Below are 14111 nucleotides of genomic sequence, written 5' to 3' on the forward strand. Positions count from 1 at the left end.
AATCTTGTTTCCTTAAAATCATTTAATTTATGTAGGGACTAGTTTTCTTTGTTTGTTCTTGCTTTTTTATTCCCCTGGTACTGAGAGTGGAACCCAAGGGTGCTCTACACTTCCAACCTTTTTTATTTTTTATTTTGAGGCAGGGTCTTGCTAAGTTGCTGGGGTGGCCTTGAACTTGGGATCTTCCTGCTTCAGCCTCCCAAATTATCTGGTATTACAGACATGTGCAACTGTGCATGGCTCTTAAAGGTGTTTTTCTCTTTTGGCCAGTATTTCCTTTTGCAAACATAAACAAAAACATCTATTTTTTATATTTCCCTCACACAATTTTTTAAAATTGAGATATAATTCATATAAGATTTACCCCTTTTAAATAGTGTGCAATTGGATGATTTTTGGTATATTCATATTTTTGCAATTGTCATCAGTATTCAATTAAAGAATATTTCATCATCCCCAAAACAATACCCCTATCCACTGGTAGTCACTTCTTAGTTTTCTATTCCTTTGTCCCCTGGCAACTGTTAATTTACTGTCTGTATAGATTTGCCTGTTCTATAAAATACATTTCATATGAATTAAATTATACAATATGTATCATTTTGTGACCACTTTCACTTAGCATATATTTTTAGAATTCATTCACATTGTAGCATATATTCACACTGAATTTTAATATGAATGAATAATACTTCCTTGTGTGGATGTACTCCATTTTTTTTTAATTATAGTTGAATACAATCTCTTTATTTTATTTATTTTTATGTGGTGCTGAGGATCGAACCCAGGGCCTTGCACGTGCTAGGCGAGTGCCCTACCACTGAGCCACAATCCTAGCCCCCCTCCATTTTGTCTATTATGAATAAGGCTGTTATCAACATTTCCATGTAAGTTTTAGCATATTAATGTGTTTCGATTTCTTTTGAGTATGTTCTTAGGAGCTGAATTGCTGGGTCATATGGTAATTCTGTTTAACTTTCTAAGGAACTGCCAGTTTTCCAAAATGGCTGCACCATTTTACATTCCTTCAAGCAGTGTATGAGGGTTCCAGTTTCTTCACAACCTTGCCAACACTTGTTTTTGTCTTTGATTGTAGCCATCGTAGGGATGTGGTTATTCTGTAAATTTATTTGGTCAGTCTCTGATGGCTATCTGGAGATTTTCCAGATAATGTTTTCAGGTAGAGAGACGTGGTTTCATTTGATGGGCTAGTGGTTTCCAAACACGTTTTTCTTACACAAAGGTAGCATAGTATGTGTATAGTTCTGTAGTTATGTATACATATTTTTGTTTGTTTTTTGTGGTGCTAGGGATTAAACCAAGGACTTTGTGTATGCAAGGCAAGCACTCTATCTGAGCTATATCCCCAGGCCTAGTTATGTATATTTTTGTTTTAACCTGACAGTACTTCCTGGATTCACTCCATATCTAATGTATAGAAATTTTCACTATTCCTTTTTGTAGATTCGTTCATAATATTTCACCGTGCTTATATTCTGTAAATTTATTCAGTCACTCTCTGATGAATTTTGTATTGTCTTTAGTCTTTAGCCATTTAAAATGATGCTACCGTGAATAACCTTGTACATAGATGTTTAACAATTTGCCACTGTAACTCTGGGATAGGTCACCTTACAAGTCGAATTCCTAGATCAAAGGACAAATACATTTGTAATTTTTCTAGATAATGTCTGATTCCCTGCCTCAAAAGTTGTAAACTTTTGTGTTGTCAAAAGCAATGAAAATTGCTGCATAGTGTTTTTATCAATTGTGTAAATTTGTTCCTAGCATTTACAGGTTGGAAGATTTTATTTAAAAATCTTCAATTCTAGTGTCTCTTTAAAAAAAAAAAAAGAAAGAAAAGAAAAAATATAGCAGGATCTGATAGTGCTAGGTCTCAGTCCCCACATGGCAACACCAAGGCGGCAAGGAATAGGTTCAGGGGATGTTATAAACCCAGAGTTGGAATGCTTGAGGAGGGTACATGTCCTAGAGGTCCATTGATGGCTATCTGAAAAGTAAAAGCTGGGTGTGGTAGTGTATACTGTAATCATAGCTACTTGGGAGGCTGAGCTGGAGGATCACAAGTTTGAAGCTGGTCTGGACCACTTAGCAAGACCCTGTCTCAAAACAGAAAATAAGAAGGGATGGGGATATAGTTGGGTAATAGAGTATTCTGAATTTGGTTTACGGTACCAAGGAAGCTGGTTAAATACTTCATGTGGTTGCCATGATCCTATACTAAAGAGGCTGTTTCAGAAGGCCACAGTACAGTGGATCTAGAAAGGACTGAGGCTTGAAGTAATGAGTATGCTGACCCTTCCTGATTTCCCCATGTGTTAAAAGTTAAGAGGCTGACAAAGGTGGGGAATGGGAGGAGTAACCTCTTGTGTTTAGTTTAACATTCTCTGACCCTCTTCATCTAAGTCTTCAGTCTAACTCTCTTGCCATCAGAATTGCATCCCATCTTTTTGGCTGCCCTGTCTAACCTAATCCTTATTTTAGGAGAGAAGCCTCATCAGTGCCAAGTCTGTGGGAAGACCTTCTCTCAGAGTGGGAGCAGAAATGTACACATGAGAAAGCATCACTTGCAGCTGAGAGCAGCTGGGAATCAAGAACAGGAGCAAACTGGTGAGGAGGGTGGGGACATAATGGAGGACTGTGTCTTCTAGGTTCAGAGAGCCAAGTCACTGGCCTGCTTGGTTGTCTGGAGATTTTCTGATAATGTTTCAGGTAGAGAGACCTGGTTTCATTTGATGGACTAGTGATTTCCAAACATAGCTATATAATACAATCATCTGTACACTGTATCCTTTCCTTTCCTTACCCCCCCCCCCAATCCCCTTCCCCCAAGGGTGCTTTACCACTGAACCACATTCTCAGTCCTTTTTAAGACATGGTCCACTGAGTTTCTGAGCATCTGTCCATATCCTGAGGCTATCCTCAAACTTGCAGTCCTCTTGCTTCAGCCTCCCAAGTTGTTGGGATTACAGATATATACCACCATGCCCAGTCACCGGCATTTTTTAAAGCATATATTTTCTTATTACTCATTCTCTTGTCTTCATCCATACAAAACAAAGGAATTTGAAAATGAGATAAAATAAATTTTAAGATCCCAGAATCTGTAGTTTTAAAAATTTCCCAACACAGTTAACAGTGGTGCATGCACAAGAGAAGTGGAAGACTAAGACAGGAGGATCACTGGTTTGGGCAACTTAGTGAGATCCTGTGTCAAAATTTTTTGAAAAGGGCTGGAAGTTACCTCAGAGGTAGAGCATTTGCCTTTCATGCATGAAGCCCTGGGTTTAAATCCTAATACCACACATACACACAAAAGTTCCCCTAAGAGCTGGGGTATCACTCAGTGGGTAGAGTTCTTGTCTGTTGTGATCAAACCCTGGGTTCAGTCCCTAGCACTGGAAAATCATCATCATCATCATCATCATCATCATCATCATCAAAAAACAAATAAATAAATACAAGTTCTTCTAGTAACATGTGCTTGTTTTTCCCAGCTACTTGGGAGGTTAAGGTGGGAAAATCACTTGAGCCCAGGAGTTTTGAGATCAACCTGGGCAACATAGGAAGATCCTGTCTCAAAAAACACCTGACAAAAACCATAAAAGTTCCCTTAGTGAGTAACTAGTTCTGGTCCATGAACCAGCATTTGAAAAGCATATAATAAAAGATTTATGTATAACAAAAGTTTAAATGTTTTTTAGATATCATTTGAATGTCTTTTGCCCTATCTTTAATTTAATAACTTTTTATTCTTATTCCTTTTTCATGTCTTCCTTAACCTATTATTCATTCCAAGTACTTCTTTATGGGTATCTATTCTTTCCATTTCATATGCTATTTTTTAGATATTGAGCAAGATATTATCCCCAATGCTCAACTTCCCTTCTAGATTTCTTCTCATTTCCTGAAAATGGGTGAAATGGGATATGGCATCCAAGATATAGATAAAACTTCTAGCTTCCTTGTGAAGGAAGATGAGGATCTGGCCTAGCATTGACTGCTGCATGTCTCTCACACCCTATTCTCTGTGCAGCTGAGCCACTAATGGGCAGTAGTTTGCTTGAAGAGGCTTCAGTACCCAGTAAAAACCTGGTGTCTATGAATTCCCAGCCCAGCCTTGGTGGAGAGACCTTGAACCTACCAAATACCAATTCTATCCTGGGAGTTGATGATGGTAAGACTTGTAATTCTCCTGGGGGAAAGGCTGCAACTTGAGGCTAAGGAATGGGTTGACTACAGAATGGAGATTTCTTGTGAGTAGCTATGGTATGATTGAGTAGCATTTGTGTTCTTATTCACTGGGGTGGATAGTGAATCTGTGTTTTTTTGGATTTTTTGAGGGTTTTTTTGGTTTGTTTTGTTTTTTTAAATCATTGAAGATGATGTACTCCAAAGATAAAGAAAAAAAAATTTAAAGGGAAAATTATCTGTAATCCTAGCATCCTAGGCCAACTCTTTCTGTCTTTCCTATTGCAGTTATGGAAGAACTTAACTTTTAAAACATTTAAACAGAACATAACCAGGTTTTACAGAGGAGATATAAAGCAATTTCTCCATACCTTCAAAAGCCATATCTTCTGGAGAAAAAAAAAGGGGCTCTCTAGGAAACAGTTGCTCCTCTCTGGTATAGAAATTTCACCCAAGTTACACAGGCCAGGCCCTCTTCTCTGAAAAACTTACCAGGTGAGGTCAGCATGCATTTATTCAGTGCCTACTGTGTGCCTGGCACCATGGGAAAGAATAAAATTAGAACAGGGACCTTAAAATCCATTTGTGATAGAGTAAATGAAAGAGAGTGTATCACCAAGCCTTAAATTATTCAGTATAGAGTCTGGAAGAGCAGTGTAAGCCACAAAACACATAGAGGATAAATGAGTTGAGAGCTAAGTGATTTATCTGTAAATTGTTACCAGAAGATTTTTATGGTGATCTCACTTGTTTATATTTTAGTATGAGGTCCTGTGTTTTAGGTATTTATATCTTAGTTTTGGGTGTGACTGTGTTTGTGTAACTTCTGTGTGGAGCCCATATGGGGCTTGTGTGCTACCACAGTATGCCTCCTCTTGTTTCATGAATAATCTGAGTAGATAACCAAAGCCAGAGGCACAGGAATTGCATGAAACTGCTTTGCCAGCTCTGAGGAAGGCACACTGAGTGAGAACTTTGAAGCCAGGATTAGCTTAAGTTCTGGACCTGCACGTATTGCACTACTGGAATTATTGGTGACTATTGCAAGGGCTGGTCAGATTCCCTGATTTGCCTGCCTGAACTTCATTTGGCCTGTTTCATACCCCATTATTATAGTCCAAGTAACAGTGGTAAAGCCATATTACTCTAAATTGGTTTGTTGAAAAATTATCAGTTTCTGCATCAAGAATTCTTTTTCTTTCATCCTTCTTTTTTAATACTTTCCAAATTTCACTGGTATTGATTATCAGGCAGGAATTAACTTGAAGAAATATAGGAATGTGGGATTCACTTTTTCACAGAACAGTTTTTAGAGTTTTTCTTATTGAAAGGCTTGATGCGGCATTAGGTATATCTGAGAATTTACCTTTCATTGAAGATTCATTTTTCTGTTTCACAGAGGTGCTCACTGAAGGATCCCCACGTCCCCTGTCTTCAGTGCCTGATGTGACACATCACTTGGTGACCATGCAGTCAGGGAGGCAGTCATATGAAGTTTCTGTTCTAACTGCAGTAAATCCGCAAGAGGTAAAACTGTCTCTTGCCCTGTTTTGTTTCTATGGTGACGTAATGAGAGTGATTGGGAATCTAGTTTAGAGGAACTGAAAAAATTCTTTATAATTTCCATTTCCTGGCAACTTTGACTGGAGTTTCTTCCTTTAAGCTAAGCAAATCCTGCTTGCTAAGAACTTGAGTATTAGGGTCTTGTGAGTTGGGAGATAACTGTCACAGCTGGGACTCTCACTTTTAGAGTTCCTTTACGTATATTCTTTAATCAGTGATGTCTGTTACCACTGTTTTCTGCCTCATTGTGGATACTGTTTTTTATTGTATAAAGAAAATAACATCTACTGGGTGCAGTGGCACTGGCCTGTAATCCCAGCAACTCAGGAGGCTGAGGCCTGAGGATCTCAAGTTACAGGCAAGCCTGAGCAATTTAGTGAGACCCTGTCTCAAAATAAAAAATATAAAGGACTAGGGTAATTTAGTGGTAGAGCACCTTGGGTTCAATCCCCAGTACCAAAGGAACTGGGGATTGAACCCAAGGTGCTCTACCACTAAAGGAAATAACATCCTGGAACAAACCTTTGAGCAAAAAAAGCTTAGTAACAAAACAATTCAAAATAATTAACATTCACCTGCTCTGGTTATAGTCTAAGAGATGCCATACTATGCCAACTGGGCATAAAGGAATGTGTTCAGTTGCTTGTTGAATGAGAATAATTAACATTAAGGAGGTGTTTCAGATTGATTTTAGGTTCCTACTCTATGGTCTTGGCTCAGACCTAAAGAGTAGAATGGGAATCAGACAGGCTTCTGAAATCTTAGGATATTTTATTGGTCTAGTGTCATGTGAGTACATGACTTCATCACAAGTTTATTTTAATTTTATTTTGAGACAAGGTCTTGTTAAGTTGCCCAGGCTGGCCTGAACTTGTGATCTTCCTATTTCATCCTCCCCTGTCACTGGGATTATAGGTGTGTACCACTGCACCTGGCTGTGTATTAACTTTTGCCAAAAGTTAAGTAGCTTGGATCCCTTAGCTGTTTAAAATAAACTTAGCTATTAGTTTATTTTTCAGTGCTGTCCCTTCTTTTCCCCCTCTTTCCTGTCATTATAATTTTGCCACAGTGAACTTCTACATTATTCAAATAACTGTGCATTCTATATTGAATATTCTCAATTGTTGTAAAATATTCCTTGGGATCCCCAGGATCACAGGATTCTGGGCATTGTGCTAATGCTCTGCCGGGCCCTTTCTTTGTTCATTCATTGTTGTGACCCTTTCAAAGCCTTGATTCTATTATTTTGAATATTTTGCTACTGGAATCATTGGTTCAATCTTAAGTCATTTCTTCCAGGTTATTGCTTTGAAACTAATTATCTGTCTCACCTTAGGAGCTTTTTCTTTCTCCTTCATTTTTGCCCTTCTTCATTTTTCTGTTTTCAAATATATGTTTCAGAAGTTTTCGGGGTGTGTGGTGAGAGATAATAGTACAGTGAATCTATGCACCTGTCATTCATTTGCAGTAATTAACTTTATACTCTTTTTTAACCCCCCCCATCTTTTTTGTTGTTGCCATTGAGTTTCTGCTGGAGTATTTTAAAGCAAATTGTTGACATATCTGTAAATTTTTAGTATACTCTCTAATAGACAAGGACTTTCAGAAATAGCTATCTTTACCAAACCCAACAAAATTATAACTTATTGATATCCTCTGGTATTTCAAATATTCATGTTCTTCTATTTTTTTCTTAAAAGTGTCATTTTATGGTTAGTTTACTTGAATCAGGATTCAAACAAGGCCCATATGTTTAATTTAGCTCTTAATTTTCCTTAATAATCCCCTCCTTACCTTTACTCCCCCCTTCCCCTATAGTATCGTTAGCTATTTAAGGAATTGGGTTATTTGTCCTGAAGAATTTCCCTTAAGAATTCTAGTTTTGGCTGATGTACTTTTAATTTCTCTACCAGGTTTCCTAAAAACACTTATAGTTACATTTAGAAGTTTGGTTAGATTCATTCCCCTCCTGCCTTGACAAGAATATTTTACAGGTGATGCTCTTGCTTCTCATTACATCTCATTGGGAGGCACATGATAGCACTCACTCTCTTACTAGTCTTAAGAATAATTTGTAAGCCAGGTGTGGTGGTTTACACCTGTAATCCCAGGCGGCTCAGGAGGCTGAGGCAGGAGGATTGCTAGTTCAAAGCCAGCCTCAGTAAATTAACGAGACATTAAGCAATTCAGTGAGACCTTGTCTCTAAATAAAATATAAAATAGGGCTGGGATGTGGCTTAGTGGTCAAGTGCCCCCAAGTTAATCCCTGGTACCTACCCTGCACCCCCCAAAATGACTTATAGGTTATGTAAAAGTTTGGCAACTATTATCGATCATGGCCTAGATCTCTTTTTATTAAGACTAGCAAAATGGGATACCTGAAATGGTCATTTCAGAAAAATAATTTCCAGGAGATCATCATGCATTGTAGGTCAGATCTATAAGAATCTACTAATGAACTTCTAACTCATGTAAATATTGCTTTAAAAATAACCAGACTATGTGGTGCATGCCTTTAATCCCAGTGACTTGGGAGGCTAAGGCAGGAGAATTGCAAGTTGAGATCACCTTGGGCAATTTAGCAAGGCCTTATCTTATTTTTACCTTACACAAATTATCCTATGACAATTTTTTTTAAAAAGCATACAGCTTTCCTATACCAATAAATACTTTTTAAAAAAAATTGAAGCAGTTCAGGTAACCCCATGTAAAATGCCAGACATATAAAACCTTACTTCATTCAACTGATATTTGTTACATACTTGATGCAAAGCACACTTTAGGATGCTAGTTATACAATAGTAAACACAATATTGCCTATTTCAGCTTACAGGCAGGCCTCTATCTTTTATAACTTCATAACTATATTAATGGTGTCCCAGGAGTTGTGCTGTACAGAGAGGTTAGAATGTGAGGAATGGGAGATCAATAAACCAACAATTTTTAACAGTGTAGTAAGCGCCTATATTAAGAAAAGTCAGAGAATATATTTTAGAGTTTTTAAGTTGAGACCTAAGGGATGAATAGAAGTCATCTTGATGGAGGAGGTGGAAGAGTTACGAAGAAAATAACTTACATAAGGGCAGCACTGTACAAGGCAGAGAAAGGGAGCGGGATACATCTCTGAACCCCAGATGATTGAATATGATAGGACATAAAATAGGTAGATGGGCTGGAACAGAAACATGAGAGCTGGAAAGATAAGCTGGTTCCTTCTCTTTTTTTAATATTTATTTTTTAGTTACCAGTGGACACAATATCTTTATTTTTATGTGGTGCTGAGGGTTGAACCCGGTACCTCACGCATGGTAGGCAAGTGCTTTACCTCTGAGCCACAACCCTAGCCCCTAAGCTGGTTCCTTCTTTTTTTTTTTTAGTTTTAAAGAGAGAGAAAATTTTAATATTTATTTTTTAGTTATTGACGGACACAACATCTTTTGTTTTTGTACGTGGTACTGAGGATTGAACCCGGGCCGCACATATGCCAGGCAAGCATGCTACTGCTTGAGCCACATCCCCAGCCCTAAGCTGGTTCCTTCTTGAAGGACTTTCTAAGACATAATTTTTGTCCTGGGGGCAATTGGGAGCTACTGCATGGGTAAAATATGAGCATGTTTACATATGTAGAATTCTAGAAATAGTAAATTTGTTCATTTGAACCTAGGCACATGGGTCTTGGCATTGACTTGTAGATGCTGCCTACTGACAACCTTAGGCAGACTCGGTAACATAGATTGCCTAAAAATCGAAAGAGGAGCCAGGTGGTGGTGGAGCATACCTGTTAAGCCCAGTGAGTTTGGGACGCTGAGACAGGAGGATTGCAAGTTCAAGACCAGCCTCCAAAATGTAGTGAGATCCTGTCTCAAAATAGAAAAAGGACTGGGAATGTACTGTAGTGGTAAAGGTGCCCCAGGTTTTACTCCCTAGTACCAAAAAAAAACTTATTAAAAATAAATAAATAAAAATCAAAAGAGGACTTGGAATATAGCTCACTGGTAGAGGACTTACCTAGCATATGCAAGATCCTGGGTTGATCTTCAGTACTGTAAAAACAAACAAAAGAACACAGTAAGTCCTTTACCCCCCAAAAAGCTAAGGGTCTAACAGCCCCTAAGTACCCAATTTCATAATGAAAGCCCTGAACACTTAACAGAAAAATATTAACTCAAAGAGGAAATTGCTGCCCTTAATGTAACTAAAAATCCTGCACTATCACTTTTTACCTCATGTGTCCTTGTATATTTACAGACACACCCTCTGCTGAGCCCCACATCTCTTGTCTTATTGTCTTCTCCTTACCATGGACGTTTCCACTGTGTAGCTCCTCTTCTTTTCTAGGTGGGCATATCATATTCTCTAGTAACTTCATTTTAATAAGGCATTCAAGGCTCCAGGCTTAGTCTTCTTCCTAATCCAAGGACTAAGTACTAACTGTTATTTGCTCTGGTGAGTTAGTTATGTTGATTTCTAAGAATTCTTTTGAGCTGAAGGGGGGGTAGTTCAGTTGTAGAGCACTTTCTTAACATGCACAAGGCCCCGTGTTTGATCGCCAGCACTTGGGAAAAAAGCAAGGTCAGATACCAGAGAAGATGTAGGCTATTTGCAGGTTTTAAAACAACACAAGCTGCTTCTTCCATCTGCTGTTGGAGGTCATCATGCATTGTAGATCAGATCTATAAGATCTACTGATGAACTTCTAACCCATGTAAATATTGATGTAAAAATAACCAGACTATGTGGTGCATGCCTTTAATCCCAGTGACTTGGGAGGCTGAGGCAGGAGAATTGCAAGTTGAGACCATCTTGGGCAATTTAGCAAGGCCTTATCTCAAAAAAGTGATGGGGAGGACTGGGGATATGACTTAGTAATAGAGGGCCCCTGGGTTTGATCTCCAGTACCACAAAAATACCTTAGCAAGAATATCAGAGGTCAGCTAGGCACAGTGGTGCATGCCTGTAAACACAGCAGCTTGTGAAGCTGAAGCAGGAGGATCACAAGTTCGAAGCCAGCCTCAGCAATTAAAAAGAAAAAGGACTGGGAATACAGCTCAGTGGTAAAGCACCTCTGGGTTCAATCCCTAGTTTAAAAAAAAAAAAAAAATCAGAGAACAAATCAGGTATCAGAAATTTCATGGAAAATGTTAAAAAAAAAACTTTGAGCCAACTCTCATTCAAATCCAGGTATAGTAGCACAATTCTGTAATCCCAGTGACCCAGGAGGCTGAGGCAAGAAGATCACAACTTCAAGGCCAAGCTCAGCAAGGCCAACTGCATATGGGATAATATTAAGAAATTACTGTTACTTTGTTTTAGCTGGGATAATGATATTGTGATTATATTTTTATAAAAAGTGCTCATCTTTTAGATATCCATAAGGACGACTTATTTATGACAGAAATCATTGAACAAGAATTTGCTTCAGAATAGTTTAGTAGATTAGCAGTGGTGGTGGCAGGGAAGGGATGAGTTGAAATGAGTTTGACTCTGAGTTAATGTCTGTTTAAGCTTAGTGAAGGACACATGGATCCATTGCACAGGTCTCTATTTCTGTGTGCCTCTTAATCCATAATAAAATGTTTTGTTTCAAACAACAACAACAAATTTTTAAAAAGTCTGGGGATGTAGCTCAGTAGTACAGATCTCTTGCATTCAATCCCCAGTATCAAAGGTGATGGGGGGAACTTATTCAAAGGGTTCAGATTATATAATTTCTGGTTTTTCTTAGTATTGCCTGAGGTCTCCTCTAAGAATTAAAGGACTCATTGCACAGGGCTGATTGCAACCTGGGCTTTTGGACTCTTACCCACTGAAGGTCATCCCAAGTGAGGTTCCATATTTACATTGAGTTTACATTCTTGAATTCAAGAACCAGTATAGCTTTGAACCCAGACAGCTTCAACTATATCTTAGAGTATTTTCCAAATAAATCAAAGCAGAAAACATAATTACAAATTCTGTTTGTTTCTCCAAAAGTGCCATTGCTGAGTTTGAGTGCAGCCTTATCAGAATCTTGGCCTACATTCTACATTTCAGTGCTGGGGATCAAACCCGGGTCTCTGTGCTAGGCAGGGGCTCTACCACTGAACTATATCCCCAGGCCAAAAATACACCATTCTTATATCCGTACCACACAGCATCAAAGGAAATATATGGTTTAAGTTTTGAATATTTCTTTAAACTTTGTTTAAATTTTCTTTTAATTCCATCATTAAATTCTGCTATATAAATTACCTTTATCCAAATTAAGATCACCAAATAAATACATATCAAGCTCAAGAACTTACCTCATTTGATGTTAAGCCTAATTTTTATTTTGAATTTCACTGAATTGCTCCCATCTCACTTTTTAAAAAAATTTTTTTAGTTATACATGGACACAATCTTTATTTTTATGTGGTGTTGAGGATTGAACCCAGTATCTCACATGTGCAAGGCAAGCGCTCTGCCACTGAGCCACAACCCTGGCGCCATTTCACTTTCTTTTTATAATAATATAGGAAAATATATGATTTCCTGATTTATATTACATGAAACCTCCCTTTGAACAGAAGCCTTACGTGTCAAGTAGAATGTCAGTGTTTGCTGCCACCCTCAGAGTGTCCCTCAGGACTATATCCCTTCATCAAAGGAAAGGTATTCTTTTAAACCCTTTTCAGCTCTTAGGTCTTGTAACAGAACGGCTCCTTTCCTGCTTTCTTCTCATTCAGGTTTCAGTCTGTGTTTTGGCTGACACAAACATCTAAAGAGTTTTAGCTCCACTATTTCTGATTTCCTTGTAAGTTACACATTCCTCCATCACTGATTGGTAAGTAAGTGACTATTCAAACAATAGATCTGTTTATAGATAGGATATTTTATTGCCATAGTTCATATGACAGCATCATGAAGTGGCCCAAGTGCTGTCCCAAGGCTAATATATGAAAAAGATCTATCAGTCTATGCTTGTCTTTTGCTTCAGAACTAAATGTCCTTCACTTACCTCCCAAGTGTGTTCCCTACCCTTCACTCTTAACCCTTGTGCTTATTATGAATTAATTTTCCTATAATTCACCTATAACCTATTTTAGATATGCTTTCAATCTTTTACAGTTACTAAACCAAGGAGATTTAACTGAAAGACGGACATGAGCATGGGTGCTCCTGGAAGAGCAGCTCTGATCCCAGAATGCATAGTGGGAATAAGGATGCAAAGGCTCACGACCTGCCAGAACCAAATGAATATGTGAAGGACAAGACTCTACTTTTTCCTGTTTATCTTCCCTGGCAGAGAAAATGGATTATGAGAGCTTTTCTTCAGCCACCATCTAATTCAGACAAGGAGCCAGCAGTGACCGTGGGATGGGTAACAACCCGCCTCTCTCCCCACTGCAGAATTTTGGGATAGACTTTTCCCTAAAGTGAATTCAATTACGTGTTGGCTTAAGTTTTCCATTATGACTGGTTGAGGGGAGGTTTTCCTTTGAAGAGCTTTCATCCCAGATCCAGCTATCTTTTCACAGGGATGAACAATGTCCTGTCACCAACTACGGAACTTCACCAGAAGTTTTCAAGATGCCTTGTTGCTTTGAAGAAGGGAGTGATGTCAGTTCTGTCTGCATTCTCCCTTTAGCAACCTGAGTTAACAGACTCTCAGCCATTGGGCTGCAAAAAATAAATTACTTGAATCTCCCCTTGGCCCAGGCTGAGGTACTGTCTTGTCCTGTACACCTCTACTTGGTCACTTTGTTTTCTTTGCTTATGGAACATAATAGTAGCATGTTAAGAGGTTTTTGTTTTGTTTCTTAAGTTAAAAATCACATGATCCATTTTTCCCTTTAAATAAAACAGCCCAGGCAGTTATTTGATTCTTGTTTTAGACAAAACTTGTTTCCTTATAGAGAAAATAAATAATTCATTCCTTCTCTTTAAAGATAGAACACTGATTTATTGTTAGGATTCCATGAGGTAAAGCAGAACTGAGGAGTCTTAGGAAACATGAGTGTCTTCATTTATAACTAGCAAACCCAGATGGTTGTTTGAGAGTATCCTTCTGTTACCATCAGAAAATACCATGTCTGCATCTGAGAAAACAGCAACAACAACAGATAATTTTGAATTTTTTCTAGAAAGATAATTTGTTAAAAGATATTCATACTCCTCTTGTGCTATGTGGATTCAGTTCATGGCAATTAAAATCCCAGTGTTTGCCTTCTGCAGTCTTACTTTGATATTGGATGATTCTCACCCTGGGAAGTTTTTGTCCTCTAGGGGACATCTGGCAATATCTGGAAACACTTTTGGTTGTCAAACTAAAAGAAAGTGCTACTGGGATATTGTGAGTAAAGACTAGGGATCCT

General features: G+C 38.2%; 1 protein-coding gene across 13 annotated transcripts in view; it reads left to right on the forward strand.

The window, feature by feature from the left end:
- The window catches only part of Znf410 (zinc finger protein 410), a 38414-nt gene extending 24444 nt beyond the window's left edge, over positions 1–13970 (forward strand). For 4 of the 13 annotated variants that reach the window (XM_048798968.1, XM_048798971.1, XM_048798969.1 and 1 more), the window contains 4 exons: positions 2506–2631; positions 4058–4198; positions 5612–5739; positions 10024–10141. In XM_048798968.1, the coding sequence (XP_048654925.1) occupies positions 2506–2631; positions 4058–4198; positions 5612–5739; positions 10024–10113 (485 nt within the window). In that variant the 3' untranslated portion in view covers positions 10114–10141. Of the gene's footprint in view, positions 1–2505; positions 2632–4057; positions 4199–4500; positions 4708–5611; positions 5743–10023; positions 10142–12482; positions 12581–12842 lie in introns of those variants that run through there. The other 9 variants (XM_015493824.2, XM_015493830.2, XM_015493847.2 and 6 more) reach the window with 7 other exon arrangements.
- Positions 13971–14111: the final 141 nt, after the last annotated feature.

The sequence above is a fragment of the Marmota marmota genome, unplaced genomic scaffold, assembly GCF_001458135.2.
Source record: "Marmota marmota marmota unplaced genomic scaffold, marMar, whole genome shotgun sequence".
Classification (NCBI taxonomy): Eukaryota; Metazoa; Chordata; class Mammalia; order Rodentia; family Sciuridae; genus Marmota; species Marmota marmota.